Genomic DNA, 16,901 nt, shown 5'->3' with positions numbered 1-16,901 from the left:
CACCGCGCCCGGCCAACACTATGCTTTCTTTTATAACAAATATTACACTAATTCATGTAATAGGAACTTGCACTGAATGTGACTAATGTGTATTGAGGAATACTGAGAGTGTAGGAAGTGATCGTTTTCAACAGTTTCAGATGCTAACTGATGAATAAAAGATGAACAAATGAACAATGAAAACATATCAGCTATGTTTTTACCATACCAATCCCACGAGTAGCCATTTTGTTTAGATGGACTTTTTTTAAAAAAGGTCAGTTTAAAAAGATAATTTGGCCAGATTCCTTTTTAATTCAGGCATATTTCCCTTCAGGAGGAATCAGTCTACATATTTTATTTGATTTGAGAATATTTGCAGTCTACCACTTAGCCTTTCTTTTTTTTTTTTTTTTGAGACAGAGTCTCACTCTGTCACCCAGGCTGGAGTGCAGTGGTGCAATCTTGGCTGACTGCAACCTCTGCCTCCTGGGTTCAAGTGATTCTCCTGCCTCAGCCTCCTGAGTAGCTGGGACTACAGGTGCTTGCCACCATGCCTGGCTAATTTTTGTTTGTATTTTTAGTAGAGACAGGGTTTCACCCTGTTAGCCAGGATGGTCTCAATCTCCTTACCTTGTGATCTGCCTGCCTCGGCCTCCCAAAGTGCTGGGATTACAGGCGTGAGCCACTGCGCCCGGCCTTAGCCTTTCTTAATGAACTCACTTGATCAATGCCCAGACATATAAAGCTAAAAAGATTTTAAAATCTGGTTAAAAATACACTTGCTGCATACATGCCAGACTATGTAGTAAGCACTGACCAGTTAAACCTGACTCTGAATAGGCATTTAACAGAAGAGATACACAAATGCATGTACATGTGCACCTGTGCATAACACGTACACACACATTTTCTGTCAGGATTACAGAGAAATGTGTTAATGTGTTAGGTAGCTCAGAAATTCCCTCCTGGCTTTGTTGAAGTATGCTAACTTACCATTCTTTGCCAGAGCTCTGTACTCTGAGGCTTAGGCTTGATTCAAAGCAGGTCTTGAAGTTTGGAGTTGAGAATAGCTCAAAGCCTTGTGAACAGATTATTTTAAAACTATCTCGAATTCTGGTGCTCAGGTGATCCTCCTACCTCTGCCTCCCAAAGTGCTGGGATTATAGACATAATTCCCCCCAAAAAGAACGTAATTACCATCTTAACTGTTTGTAAGTGTACATTTCAGTAGTTTAAGTATATTCATATGGTTGCAAAATAGATCTCCAGGACTTTTTCATCTTGCAAAACTCAAACACTATACCCATTAGACAGTAACTCCCCCTTTCTCTCCTTCCCCCAGCCCCTGGTAACCCCATTCTACTCTGTTTCTATGGATTTGACTAGAATCATACAGTATGTGGCTGGGCGCGGTGGCTCACGCCTGTAATCCCAGCACTTTGGGAAGCTGAGGCGGGCGGATCACCTGAAGTCAGGAGTTCGAAACCAGCCTGGCCAACATGGTGAAACCTCGTCTCTACTAAAAAATACAAAAATTAGCCGGGCGTGGTGGCAGGCACCTTAATCCCAGCTACTTGGGAGGCAGAGGCAGGAGAATCGTTTGAACCTTGGAAGCAGAGGTTGCAGTGAGCTGAGATCAAGCCATTGCACTCAAACCTGGGGGACAAGAGTGAGACTTCTCTCAAAAAAAAAAAAAGACTCATACAGTATGTGTTTTTGTGACTGGCTTATTTCATGTAACATAGTGTCCTCACGACCAGGCATGGTGGCTCATGCCTGGAATCCCAGCACTTTGGGAGGCTAAGGTGGGAGGATCCCTTGAACCCAGGAGGTCGAGGCTGCAATAAGCTGGATTTGTGCCACTGCCCTCCAGCCGGGGTGACAGAGCAAGACCCATTCTCAATAATAATAATAATAAATGTCCTCAGGGTTCATCTACCTTGTAACATGTAGCAGGATTTTATTCCTTTTTAAGGTTGAATGATATTCCATTTTATGTATATACCACATTGTGTTTACCCATTCATCTGTTGATGGACACTTGAGTTGCTTTCACCTTATTGTAAATGTAAATGTTAATGTACATGTTGGTGCTGCTATGTACATGGGTATACAAAGATATCTTCAAGACCCTGCTTTCAATTGGTTTTTTTTTTTTTTTTTTTGAGACCATCTCACTCTGTCACTCAGGTTGGAATGGCACGATTTCTGCTCACTGCAACCTTTGCCCCCGGGTTGCAGCTATTGTGCCTCAGCCTCCCAAGTAGCTGGGATTACAGGCACCCACCACCACACCCAGCTACTTTTTGTATTTTTAGTAAAGATGGGGTTTTGCCATGTTGGCTAGGCTGGTCTCAAACTCCTGACCACTTGCCTTGGCCTCCCAGAATGCTGGGATTACAGGCATGACCCACCACACCTGGCCTCTGCTTTCAATTTTTTTGAATGTATACCCAGAGCATCATGTGGTAGTTCTAGGTCTTTGTGGGTTTTTTTTTTTTCTTAGTTTTTTTTTTTTTTTTTTTTTTAGAGACAGGACCTCACTATGTTTCCCGGCTGGAGTGCAGTGGCTTTTCACAGGCACAGATCCCACTACTGATCAGCACAGGAGTTTTGGCTGACCTGGGCTGGCTCACCCCTTCTTAGGCAACCTGGTAATCCCCCGCTCCTGGGAGGTCACTATATTGATGCTGAACTTAGTGTGGAGACCCAATCAGCATAGTGCACTACAGTCCAGAACTCCTGGGCTCAAGCGATCCTCCCACCTCAGCCTCCCAAGTAGCTGAGACTACATGCTCACACCACCACAACTGGCAGTAGTTCTAGTTTTAATTTTTTGAGGAACTGTTTTCAATCATGATCGCATCATTTTACAATCCCTTCAATAGTGCACAAGATTTCCCATTTCTCCACATACTCACCAACAGTTGTCATCTTCTGTTTTTTGATAGTAGCCATCCTAATGGATGTGAGGTGATATCTCATTGTGGCTTTGATTTTTTTTCTTTGATAATTAGTGGATGTTGAGCATCTTTTCATGTGCTTGTTAGCTATTTTTATATCATTGGGGAAGTATCTATTCAAATTCTTTGCCCATTTTTCTTAATCAGTTGTTTAGTTTTTTTTTCTAGAGACAGGGTCTCCCTCTGTCACCCAGGGTGGAGTGCAGTGGTACAATCCTAGCTCACTGCAGCCTCAAGCTCCATGACTCAGGTGATCCTCCCACCTCAGCCTCCTAAGTAGCTAGGACTGCAGATGCACACCACCACATCCAGCTAGATTTTTATTTCTTGTAGAGACAGGATCTTGCTGTGTTGCCAAGGTTGGTCTTAAACTCCTGGCCACAATTAACTCTCCCACCTTGGCCTCCCAAAGCACTAGGATTACAGACGTAGTCACCATGCCTTGCCAGATTTTTTTATTGTTGAATTGTAGTTCTTTATGTATTCTGGATATTAACCCCATTTCAGATATATGATTTGCAAGTATTTTCTCCCATTCTGTGGATTGTGTTTTCACTCTGTTGTTTGTATTCTTTGATGTACATTTTTTAAAAATTTAATGTAGGCTGGGCACGGTAGCTTGTGCCTGTAATTTCAGCACTTGGGAGGCTGAGGCAAGCAGATTACCTGAGGTCAGAAGTTCAAGACCAGCCTGGCCAGTGTGGCAAAACCCCATCTCTACTAAAAATACAAAAAGAAAAAAAAAATTAGCCACGCATAGTGGCACATGCCTGTAGTCCCAGCTACTGAGGGGGCTGAAGCACGAGAATTGCTTGAACCCGGGAGATGGAGGTTGCAGTGAGCACAGATCATGCCACTGCACTCCAGCCTGGATGACAGAGCAAGACTCCGTCTTAAAAAAAAAAACACCACCAAAATGGATCTAGTTCCATTTGTCTACTTTTGCTTTTGTTTCTTGTGCTTTTGGTGTCAGCCAAGAAATCACTGGCAAAGCTAATGTCATGAAGCTTTTCCTGTATGTTTTCTTGCAGAAGTTTTATAGCTTAAGGCCTTTCCTTAGGTCTTTAATCCATATGGTGTTGATTTTTGTATATGACATAAGGTAAGGGTCCAACTTAATTCTTTTGCTCTTTCGATATCCAGCTTTCTCAACATTATTTGTCGAAGAGACCCCCATTGGGTGGTCTTGGTATGCTTGTCAAAATCATTTGATTATATAGTGAGGGTTTATTTCTGGGTTTTCTTTTTTTCTTTTTTTTTTATTATTATTATACTTTTAAGTTCTAGGGTACATGTGCACAACGTGCAGGTTTGTTACATATGTATACATGTGCCATGTTGGTGTGCTGCACCTGTTAACTCGACATTTACGTTAGGTATATCTCCTAATGCTGTCCCTCCCCCCTCCCCCCACCCCACAACAGGCCCCGGTGTGTGATGTTCCCCACCCTGTGTCCAAGTGTTATCATTGTTCAATTCCGACCTATGAGTGAGAACATGCAATGTTTGGTTTTCTGTCCTTGCGATAGTTTGCTCAGAATGATGGTTTCCAGCTTCATCCATGTCCCTACAAAGGACATGAACTTATCCTTTTTTATGGCTGCGTAGTATTCCATGGTGTATATGTGCCACATTTTCTTAATCCAGTCTATCATTGATGGACATTTGGGTTGGTTCCAAGTCTTTGCTATTGTGAATAGTGCCGCAATAAACATACGTGTGCATGTGTCTTTATAGCAGCATGATTTATAATCCTTTGGGTATATACCCAGTAATGGAATGGCTGGGTCAAATGGTATTTCTAGTTCTAGATCCTTGAGGAATCGCCACACTGACTTCCACAATGGTTAAACTAGTTTACAGTCCCACCAACAGTGTAAAGGTGTTCCTATTTCTCCACATCCTCTCCAGCACCTGTTGTTTCCTGACTTTTTAATGATCACCATTCTAACTGGTGTGAGATGGTATCTCATTGTGGTTTTGATTTGCATTTCTCTGATGGCCAGTGATGATGAGCATTTTTTCATGTGCCTGTTGGCTGCATAAATGTCTTCTTTTGAGAAGTGTCTGTTCATATCCTTTGCCCACTTTTTGATGGGGTTGTTTGATTTTTTCTCGTAAATTTGTTTAAGTTCTTTATAGATGCTGGATATTAGCCCTTTGTCAGATGGGTAGATTGTAAAAATGTTCTCCCATTCTGTAGGTTGCCTGTTCACTCTGATGGTAGTTTCTTTTGCTGTGCATAAGCTCTTCAGTTTAATTAGATCCCATTTGTCAATATTGGTGTTTGTTGGCATTGCTTTTGGTATTTTATTCATGAAGTCGTTGCCCATGCCTATGTCCTAAATGGTGTTGCCTAGGTTTTCTTCTAGGGTTTTTTATGGTTTTAGGTCTAACATGTAAGTCTTTAATCCATCTTGAATTAATTTTTGTATAAGGTGTAAGGAAGGGATCCAGTTTCAGCTTTCTACATATGGCTAGCCAGTTTTCTATTTCTGGGTTTTCTATTCCACTGGTCTATGTATCTGTCTTTGTGCCAGTACCATGCTGTTTTGATTACTGTAGCTTTGTAATATGTTTGAAATCAAGAAGTATAAGGCCTCTAACCATGTTCTCTTTTCAAAATTGTTTTGATTATTTGGGGTCCCTTGTGATTCCATACAAATTTTAGGATGAAATTTTCTATTTCTAAAAAAAAAAAAAAAAAATCCATGGCAATAACCTTCTAAATAAATTACAACAAAATAAAGGTATATGTAAATGAAGTGAGTAATATTTAACAGAGCAACAAGTGACCTAGCTAGGTCCATTTTAGGAGAGAGTCTGGGTCAAGTTGGGGGTGGGGGCTTTGTAATATCAAGAGGGGAGACCTGAGATCAGTATAAAAGGGATTAAAGTGGTCGTAGGAGCTCCAGCACTTCTGAAGGCTAAACATGGCTGAAGTTTTGCTCACTAGTTTGATCTCAACAAGTGCCAGTGAATTAAGTTATTGGAAATCTCACTGGATCTATGTGCATTAATACTTAGGCATGTTCTTTTGTTGGCCTAGGTAAGTTGCATGGGAATTTTAGTAATTGTCCCTGCTATCTGCATACATTGCTCTCCTCTCCCAAGGAAAGGTAAGGCATTGACCATGGAGGCTTTAGCCCATCCAGAGTGGGTAGTAGAAGCAGAATTGAGAAGTGACTATCAAAAATTTCCATGTGGTAAAAGTTGACATGTAGATTATACCAAATTAGGAGAAAAAAAAAATCAGACAGAATATTTATGAACCAGCCAGGCACAGTAGCTCACTCATGTAATCCTGGCACTTTGGGAGGCCGAGGTATGCAGATCGCCTGGGCAACATGACAAAACCCTGTCTCTACAAAAAAAAAAAAAGAAGAAGAAAAAGACTTATGAACCCGTATATCATTTTTATCAGTTTGTTTTGCAGAGACTTAAAACATGCTCATAATGGCCTCTTGTTCTTCCTTAGGGAGTTCAGTAAAAGAAAGCAGGAGATCACTGTCCTGGTTTCTAGCATGCAAAAGGATGACTAATTCACAGGACTGTAGGACTTAACATGGCTTAGATGTAAAGTACATTCCAGTGCTTAGGGAATTCAGTGAAACCGTTGTTATGAGATGATATTCTATATGAAAGGAAAGACAAATGGATTACAGCCATGCCACCCTTACCAGCAACTCCATTCTCCTGATAAGGAGTTGGGGAGAATCAAATAATATGTCTTATTGAGGTCCTACTGTTTAGCAGATGCTGCTGCATTTGCTCACTATACTGAGAAATATTCTTTTGGGGCTGGGCGCAGTGGCTCATGCCTGTAATCCCAGCAGTATAGCGGATCACGAGGTCAGGAGTTGGAGACCAGCCTGGCCAGCATGGTGAAACCTCATCTCTACTAAAAATACAAAAAATTAGCCGGGCATGGTGGCGCATGCCTATGGTCCCAGCTACTAGGGAGGCTGAGGCAGGAGAATTGCTCGAACCCAGCAGGTGGGGATTGCAGTGAGCCAAGATTGCACCACTGCACTCCAGTCTGGGTGACAGAGCGAGACTCCATCTCAAAAAAAAAAAAAAGAAAAGAAAAGAAATAATCTTTTGGTATTTATTCCGAGATCTGATATTATTTCAAAGAATCTTTTTCTTGATCTGCCTTATATGACATGGATCCTTATGTTAATGAAACTTTTGTATATTTGCAGAGCTCTTGATGTTCTGAAGTATGAGGAAGTTGACATGGATTCATTAGCCAAGGCTGTTCCAGAGCCCTTGAAGAAGTATACTAAATGTAGAGAGCTGGCTGAAAGACTGAAAATAGAAGGTAGAAAATAATTTTTGACTTACCATACCTTTATCATTTGTGCAAATTATGAATAGACAACAGATCCATTATTACTGTTGGACCAGCATAGTGTTAGCTTCTGTGCTCTTCAAAAGTGTGGTCCTCAGCTAACAGCACTGCAACACCTACAAGCTTGTTAGAAATACAGAATCTTGGCTGGGCGCGGTGGCTCACGCCTATTATCCCAGCACTTTGGGAGGCTGAGGTGGGCTGATTTCTTGAGCCTGGGCATTCTGGACCAGCCTGGCCAATATGGCAAAACCCTGTCTCTACAAAAAAAATACAAAAAATTAGCTGGATGTGAAGGTACATGCCTGTAGTGCCAACTACTATGGAGGCAGAGGTGGGAGGATTGCTTGAGGCTGGGAGGTGGAGGTTGCAGTGAGCCAAGATCGCTGTACTCCAGCCTGGGTGACAGAGCAAGATGACATCTTAAAAAAAAAAAACAAAAAAAAAAAACTAAGAAAAAGGAAATAGACTCTCAGGCTTCACCTCAGACCCACTGAGAATCTATATTTAAACATGTTTTTCAGGTGATTTACATGTACATTTCAAATAAGTGGTACTGCAGAGTCCTCCTATAAATAAATATATATATATGTGTGTGTGTGTGTGTATATATATATATATATATACACACATATATATATATATTTTTTTTTTAAATTAATTTTTTTTTTTTTGAGAAGGAGTTTCCTTCTTCTTGCCCAGGCTGGGGTGCAGTGGCATGATCTTGGCTCACTGCAACCTCCGCCTCCCGGGTTCAAGTGATTCTCCTGCCTCAGCCTCTTGAGTAGCTGGGATTACAGGCATGCACCACCATGCCTGGCTAATTTTTTGTATTTTTAGTGGACACGGGGTTTCACCATGTTGGCCAGGCTGGTCTCGAACTCCTGGCCTCAGGTGATCTGCCTGCCTCGGCCTCCCAAAGTGCAGGGATTACAGGCGTGAGCCACTGCACCTGGCCAAAAATAAATGTTTTTTATAGGAGGGCTCCACAGTACCACTTATTTGAAATGTGCATATGTGTGTGTGTGTGTGTGTGTGTGTGTGTGTGTGTGTTTTGTTTTTTTATTTTTTGAGATGGAGTTTCACTCTTGTTGCCCAGGCTGGAGTGCAATGGTGCAATCTTGGCTCACTGCAACCTACACCTCCCGGGTTCAAGCAATTCTCCTGCCTCAGCCTCCCAAGTAGCTGGGGTTACAGGGCCCCGCCACAAGGCCCGGCAAATTTTTGTATTTTTAGTAGAGATAGGGTTTCATCATATTGGCCAGGCTGGTCTCAAACTCCTGACCTCGGGTGATCTGCCCACCTTGGCCTCCCAAAGTGCTGGGATTACAGGTGTGAGCCACTGCATCCAGCATATATATATATATATATATATATGTTTATATATTTTTTTAACCCTGAACTTTCTTTTTATACTCTCCCCACCTAATGTTTTAATAATGAGAAAAATAATACTATCTTTGGCTTTGACAGTATACTGAAATACTCTACCATTGACAAATACTTACTTTGTATCAATACTCTTGGTCAGTTTATAGACCATCAAAGCCACAGGTGTCTTTGGTAGTTGCTCTGCATTTTTTTAAGTTTTTCATAATGAAAATTTTTATTATGAAAATACTGAAGCTGGGCATAGTGGCTCACGCCTGTAATCCCAGCACTTTGGGAGGCTGAGGTGGGCAGATCACCTGAGGTCAGAAGTTCGAGACTAGCCTGGCCAACATGGTGAAACCCCATCTCTACTAAAAATACAAAAAAGTTAGCTGAACATGGTGGCGGGCACCTATAATCCCAGCTACTCAGGAGGCTGAGGCAGGAGAATTGCTTGCACCCAGGAGACGGAGGTTGCAGTGAGCCGAGATCGCACCATTGCACTCCAGCCTGAGCAACAAGAGCGAGACTTCATCTTAAAAAAAAAAGAAAAGAAAATACTGAGAATAATATTGGCTTCTGCATTTTGATAGAAGGTGTTTTTTCATGGGTGTAAAATGATGTAGTGAAAAAGGCAGGGAACAGGATAACATGGTGAGAAGGGAAGACAAAGTTGGATGATGGTGTGCCGTTCAAACAGGAAAAGACTGTGCTCTTTGGGAACCAGCCAGAATGGTGATCATGCTGCATTCCTTCTAGCAGTGGCATTTTCTTTTCTTTCTTTTTTTTTTTTTTGAGACGGAGTCTCACTTTGTCGCCCAGGCTGGAGCCCAGTGGCGCGATTTTGGCTCACTGCAACCTCCACCTCCTGGGTTCAAACAATTCTCCTGCCTCAGCCTCCTGAGTAGCTGGGAGTACAGGCATGCGCCACTATGCCTGGCTAATTTTTTTATTTTTAGTAGAGACAGGGTTTCACTATTTGGCCAGGCTGGTCTTGAACTCCTGACTTCAGGTGATCCACCTGCCTCGGCCTCCCAAAGTGCTGGGATTACAGGCATGAGCCACTGCTCCTGGCCTTTTTTTTTTTTCTTTTTTTCTTTTTTTTTTTTTTTGAGACAGAGTCTTACTCTGTCACCCTGTCGCCCAGGCTGGAGTGCAGTGATGCAATCTCAACTCACTGCAACCTCGGCCTCCCGAATTCAAGCCGTTCTCCTGCCTCAGCCTCCCAGGTAGCTGGGACTATAGGCGTGCACCACCACACCTGGCTAATTTTTGTATTTTTTTAGTAGAGATGGTGTTTCACCATGTTGGCCAGGCTGGTCTCAAACACCTGACCTCAGATCATCTGCCCACTTCGGCCTCCCAAAGTTGTTGGGATTACAGGCGTGAGCCACCATACCCAGCCAGCATTTTTTTCAGTTCCACAAAGGCCTATCACCTTACAATGCTTTGGATGTCTCTGTAGGATGACCCAAGTGTTACCTACCATTCCATCACACAAGTTTACAAAAGTCTAGCAACAAAAGGAAACTCATCAGAAACTCTAGAATTATTCTTCCAAATGATTAAACACTAGCAATATATTAAGGTAGAAGAAGGATCGTTGACCTATTATTTTACCATCCCAATTTCTCTATTGAGTAAAAATTTCTTTATTAAACACTTAGGGCTGTTAGCTCTGGGGAAGAGTGATTATATATTTTAAACTTGGTTTGCAGTTTAACTTTGTTCAATAAATCGTCAGGTTCAGGTTAGGATAATCCAGAAAAATTATCATTAACTTGTTTATAGAAAGCCCTGACTTCAAACGTTGAATAGCTACTGTTTTTACTTGTTCTTTAAAGACTCTGGCATATATAAAGACTCTCATAACTATCATGGCTTAAAAAAAAAAACTATACTGGATTGAAATATAACACGTATCAGTGGTTTTCAGATTGCTACCTGAATCCCTCCAGCAGACAAAACATTTCTTGAGGGCATAAATCAGTGTCAGATTCTTTGTATTCTCTCTGTTGTTTTGTTATATGTGAATATATATAACATTATACCCTTATATACCTTTAGCATATGCATTACCTCATATATTCCATGATACCTTGAAGAGTCTATTCATGAGTCATAACATTATATTACAATTTGCTGTACTAATTTATTATATTACAATATTATATAAGCTATTTACATGCATTATTTCATTTGATACTTAGAACTGCCCTGTGAAGGACAGATATTAGCATTGTTGTCCCAATTTTACAGGTAAGTGGTAATTGCCCAAGATCACACAGTTGGTGAGTGGCAGAGCTGGAGCTGGAACCTACCTTGTCGGATTGCAAATCCTGTGTACTTCACAACTATTCTTTGTTGCCATAAAGACCCTCAGAAGTCATCTGGGCCAGCCCTGGCAATTTCTAGAAAAAGAAGCTAAGTCCCAAAATGATGATGATGTGCGCATAGTCAGAGGGTAATTCATTGTTGGAGTCAGACACAGAGATGAGATGTTTTGGCTGCCAGTCAAGTGATGGAAGATGCTACCAAAACCTCAGAGGACTCCCTTTCTTGAACAGGACAGAATAAGCACCTCAATTTAGGTTTTAAAACAGATTTTTAATTTAATTTTCTAAGAGCAGAATGCTTTAAACAAAATAATTGCTGAATTATCTTCCTAACATCACTTTTGAACAATCCCTTAACTAAATTATTTAAATTATGTTTTGTCAACTAAGAAGCTTTACTTTTAAAATTTATAGCTCTATATGAAGATAATTCAAAAAACCATTTTCTTAGAGAAGTAGCTTATCTCGGCCGGGTATGGTGGCTCATGCCGATAATCCCAGCACTTTGGGAGGCCAAGGTGGGTGGATCATGAGGTCAGGAGTTCGAGACCAGCCTGGCCAACATGGCGAAACCCCATCCCTGCTAAAAATACAAAGATTAGCCGGGCGTGGTGGTGCACGTCTATAATCCCAGCTACTCAGGAGGCTGAGGCAGGAGAAATTGCTTGAACCTGGGAGGTGGAGGTTGCAGTGAGCCGAGATTGCGCCACTGCACTCCAGCCTAGGCAACAAGCAAGACTCCGTCTCAAAAAAAGAGAAATAGCTTATCTCTAGGACATAAAATTTAACCTCACAGCCTGTTGAGAAAAATGTTCCAACCAAGATTTGCACTGACAGCGGAAGCAAATTCTTTTTTTTTTTTTTTTTTGAGACGGAGTCTCGCTCTGTCGCCCTGGCTGGAGTGCAGTAGCGCTATATCGGCTCACTGCAACCTCTGCCTCCCGGGTTCAAGCAATTCTCCTGTCTTAGCCTCCCAAGTAGCTGGGATTACAGGTGGATGCCACCATGCCTGGCTAATTTTTTATATTTTTAGTAGAGATGGCATTTCACGACGTTCCCCATGCTGGTCTCGAACTCCTGAGCTCAGACTATCCACCCGCCTCGGCCTCCCAAAGTGTTAGTATTACAAGCATGAGCCACCATGCCTGGCCACAAATTCTTTTTTTACTTTTAATTTTCCAGATATTTGAAAAGGACATGCACTAAACTACTAGACAGAATGTTGTAGTTAATATGCAAGACACTCCATTTATCTTAGCTTCAGTTTCCTCCTATGTAAAAGGGAACGCCTACCCAACCCATCACATGAAGTGAGTGTTGAATGAGATGATGTACACAAAAGCTTTTTGTAAATTGTAAGAGGCTACATAAATGTAAGTTGTTAGTATAATATAATCTGGGTACTATAACATGATTCTGATTTTGTTCACCAGCCACTTATGAATCAGTGTTGTTCCATCAGCTACAAGAAATAAAGGAAGTTCAGCAAGATGAAGCTCTCCAACTGCCAAAAGACCTAGATTATTTGACTATCAGGGATGTGTCTTTGTCCCATGAAGTTCGAGAGAAACTACATTTTAGTCGTCCACAGACGGTAAGAAAATAGGCAGGGGAATAGAAACAAGTTATAGATAAAGATTCAGTGCTTTAATTTTTTAAACCTGGGGTTACAATGGCCATATAACTAATGTTTTATTTAGTAATAAGAAACTTCCAGCCTGGGCAACACAGCAAGACCCCATCTCTACAAAAATACAAAACTTAGCTGGGCATGGTGGCATGCACCTGCAGTGCAGCTACTCGGGAGGCTGAGGTGGCAGATACCTGAGCCCAAGACACTGAGGCTGCAGTGAGCCATGATTGCACCACTGCACTCCAGCCTGGGAAACAGAGCGAGACCCTGTCTCAAAAAAAAAAAAAAAGAAACTTGACCTCAGATGTTTTTCTTATGTTTCTAAGACAGATGTTGGTATGTTTGTATGAGAGATGATAAAGCTTAACTTTAACTAAATAACTGGAAGTCAAGAATTGGTTTGATTGGAACTATTCTCTAGTCCCAACCATGTGATAAAGCATCAGAGCAAACTATGCAAGATAGTGCATGTGTATGGCTTAAAGGAAACCATACTAGGTTAAAATATAACTCATATTCGTGGTTTTCAAGTCACTACTTGGAGTCCTCCCTAGGAGTTCCATAGTGTTGCCTTGGGAACTAATGGGAGAAAGAGGGGAGCCAAAAAGTGCCCCCACCACATGCTTCAGACTAATTGTGAGAGGGTGTATGCGTGTTCCTTTGTGTAAACAAATAAACCTTTAATTTACTATGTAGTAATTAGTTTTGGGCTTCTAATAAATGTTTAAAGACTGATAAACTGTACTTACTGATTCTGAGATACACTTTTCTCCACATTTTAACATCTCTGAAATTGCATCTTTTTTTTTTTTAAATGGAGTCTCACTCTGTCACCAGGCTGGAGTGCAGTGGAACGATCTTGGCTCACTGCAACCTCTGCCTCCTGGGTTCAAGTGATTCCCCTACCTCAGCCTCCCAAGTAGCTGGGACTACAGGTGCATGCCACCACACTCGGCTAATTTTTTTTTGTACTTTTAGCAGAGACGGGGTTTCACCATGTTGGCTGGGATGGTCTCGATCTCCTGACCTCATGATCCGTCCGCCTTGGCCTCCCAAAGTCCTGGAATTACAGGCGTGAGCCACCACGCATGGCCAATTGCATCTTTAATATCTCAAAAATTGATGGTGTGTCACAGTTTAATGGGCATTTTTTTTTTTAGTAGTGGTTCATAAAATAAAGGGGCATATTACAAAAATATAGACTGTAGAAAAATTTGAAAAAAACTATTTTTACAGGGAGGAGTGATTTCATTAATATAAGATGGTATTCATAGCAACAGTCATCATGGAAACCAGGAAAATAAGCCTTAAATTTTATGACTTTGTCCCTTCCTATTGATTTCAGGTTATGTTTGTATGGATAATCATAGGCTATACTGCCACACTGTCCAACATGATAGCCACTCGCCAATTATGGTTTTACATTAATTAAAATTAAATAGGCCAGGTGCAGTGGCACGCACCTATAGTCCCAGCTACTTGGGAGGCTGAGGTGGGAGGATCGCTTGAGCCCAGGAGGTAGAGGCTGCAGCAAGTCATGATTGTACCACTACACCCCAGCCTGGGTGACAGAGTGAGACCCTGTCTCAAAAAAAAAAAAAAAAGAAAGAAAAAGAAAAAAATTAAATAAAATGTAAAATTCAGCTCCTTAGTCTTACTAGCCACATTTCAAGTGCCCAGTAGCCACATATGACTAGTGGCTACCATATTGGACACTGCATTATTGCAGTGCACATGTTATAGAAGATTTCCATCATCATAGAAAGTTCAGTTGGACAGCACTGGTCATAGGAGTTCAGAACCCCTTGCCCACAATTCCATAATACAAAAGGCTCTGGCAGAAGTTTGCCACAAGCTCATTTGGTAGCAAAACTGAGCTCAGCTCAAAAGAGGCTATATGGTTTTTATACTGTTTAGAGTGAATATTCATACCTTTCACTGTAAAAATACAATGCAGAAATATTAATAGGATTAAAAATGTGGGGTGCTGCCCCACACACTGCTGAGGCTGTTACATTATGTACCGCCTCAAGGATTGTATATATCTTTTTTTTTTTTTTTGAGACGGAGTCTCGCTCTGTCGCCCAGGCTGGAGTGCAGTGGCGCTATCTCGGCTCACTGCAAGCTCTGCCTCCCGGATTCACACCATTCTCCTGCCTCAGCCTCTCTGAGTAGCTGGGACTACAGGTGCCCACCACCACGCCCAACTAATTTTTTGTATTTTTAGTAGAGACGGGGTTTCACCGTGGTCTCGATCTCCTGACCTCGTGATCTGCCCGCCTCAGCCTCCCAAAGTGCTGGGATTACAAGCGTGAGCCACCACGCCCGGCCGGATTATATATATCTTATTACAAAAACATATGGCCTCAAGGATTTCATTTCATTTTTTTTTTGAGAGAGAGGGGCTTACTCTGTCACCCAGGCTGGAGTGCAGTGGCATAATCACAGCTCACTGCATTCTTGACCTCCCAGGCTCAAGTGATCCTCCCACCTTTGTTTTCTGAGAGGCTAGTACTACAAGTGTGCACCACCATGCTAACTTAATTTTTTTTTATTTTCTGTAGAGACAGAGTCCCACTATTTTGCCCAGGCTGGCCTCAAGAATTTCAAATAAGGGACTGCGGACCTATATTTGAAGAAAGGAACTTGATTACAGTTTTTCTTAGTTTAATGGGATGAAAAAGTAGATACTCTAACATCTATTAGTTATGTAATCTTGCACAAGCTATTTTAACATTTCTGTGCTTCAGTTTCCCATTTGTAAAATGAAGACATAAATAATAATATTTCCTTTATCTACTTTACAAGGAAATACATTAAGATAATACATCAAAATAATAATTAAGAAAATATTGTATAAACTATACTATACAGATTGTTATTTGGAGGAAAATAGATTTGATTTGACATAGCATAGCTCACTTAGTTTCTCTTGTGGTATTGATTCTTAGATCGGGGCTGCTAGTCGCATACCTGGAGTAACACCTGCTGCCATCATCAATCTGCTGAGATTTGTGAAGACCACTCAACGAAGACAGGCAGCTATGAATGAATCATCCAAGACTGATCAATACTTATGTGATGCAGACAGACTTCAAGAGAGAGAGTTATAGCTTTCAGTTCATAAAAGATTTTTAAAAAGCATGTAAATAATTTGATCAATATAAGAATATAGATAAGGCCGGGCGCAGTGGCTCACGCTTGTAATCCCAGCACTTTGGGAGGCCGAGGCGGGCGGATCACGAGGTCAGGAGATCGAGACCACGATGAAACCCCGTCTCTACTAAAAATACAAAAAAATTAGCCGGGCGTGGTGGCGGGCGCCTGTAGTCCCAGCTACTCGGAGAGGCTGAGGCAGGAGAATGGCGTGAACCCAGGAGGCGGAGCTTGCAGTGAGCCGAGATTGCGTCACTGCACTCCAGCCTGGGTGACAGAGCGAGACTCTGTCTCAAAAAAAAAAAGAATATAGATAAAAGAATTATTTAGCACTTATTAAAATAGCTTTATTAGGTTACTATGGGTTTGCCATTAATTTCTGAGTGGGACAGAAATTATAATTGTGCTTTTTTGTGTATATGAAAAAACTAGTCGTAAACAATTTGTACTCTTTCTTTAAGGAGCTCTAATACAGATAACTTTGTGCAGTGTTCATCAAAGAGAGAGATAGTGAACCTAAAACTGAACCTGGAAAAAAACTCAACATGCAGATTTGCCTACTCATAGGGACTTTGCCTATTAAGTCTACTAAATTAAAAGTCTTATCATTCAATGTGTTTTGAGAGTTAGTAATCTTTTGCTTGGTTATACTAGGCTAGGAAGCAATATTAAAGCCCTTAAATTCTCAAGACTAAAGACTTCAGATTATATAAAATTATCCAGAATCATTCAGCTAATACTATTGGAATATAGTATGTAGGGTGAAAGTTGACAGAAATCTGTACTTCTTCAGGAAATCCTCACTGGTAATTGTTTTGAACATTAATGAAAGCCCTATAAAATAGAAAGATTGGAAATCACCATTGTTTCCTGTTATCCACAGTGTGGATACTTATTTGGTGACCTAGTTATGAGAGAATTAAGTAACGTTAGTTATTTTATGTCATACCATAAAAATATTTTCTTAAGAAACTGTCATGGCCATCATTTCTTAACAGTGAAGACAGGTCCATAGTAACTGGTGAGTGGTCCCTGTTTTTAAGTCAGAATGACAGAAAAAACAGAATAGTGGTAGTACCCCTCTTCCTCTCCAGTTCTTCAGTGGT

At 41.2% G+C, this 16,901-nt stretch overlaps 1 protein-coding gene across 2 annotated transcripts in view; it reads left to right on the top strand.

Annotated features, from left to right (window-relative positions):
- Nucleotides 1–15,887, top strand: part of MTO1 (mitochondrial tRNA translation optimization 1) — a 42,483-nt gene extending 26,596 nt beyond the window's left edge. For both annotated transcript variants that reach the window (XM_030809328.1, XM_030809327.1), the window contains 3 exons: nt 7,151–7,269; nt 12,440–12,600; nt 15,591–15,887. In XM_030809328.1, the coding sequence (XP_030665188.1) occupies nt 7,151–7,269; nt 12,440–12,600; nt 15,591–15,752 (442 nt within the window). In that variant the 3' untranslated portion in view covers nt 15,753–15,887. The remainder of the gene's footprint in view (nt 1–7,150; nt 7,270–12,439; nt 12,601–15,590) is intronic.
- The last annotated feature ends 1,014 nt before the right edge of the window (nt 15,888–16,901 follow it).

The sequence above is a fragment of the Nomascus leucogenys genome, chromosome 3 (genome assembly GCF_006542625.1).
Source record: "Nomascus leucogenys isolate Asia chromosome 3, Asia_NLE_v1, whole genome shotgun sequence".
Classification (NCBI taxonomy): Eukaryota; Metazoa; Chordata; class Mammalia; order Primates; family Hylobatidae; genus Nomascus; species Nomascus leucogenys.
This window is presented reverse-complemented; position numbering and strand designations above follow the sequence as displayed.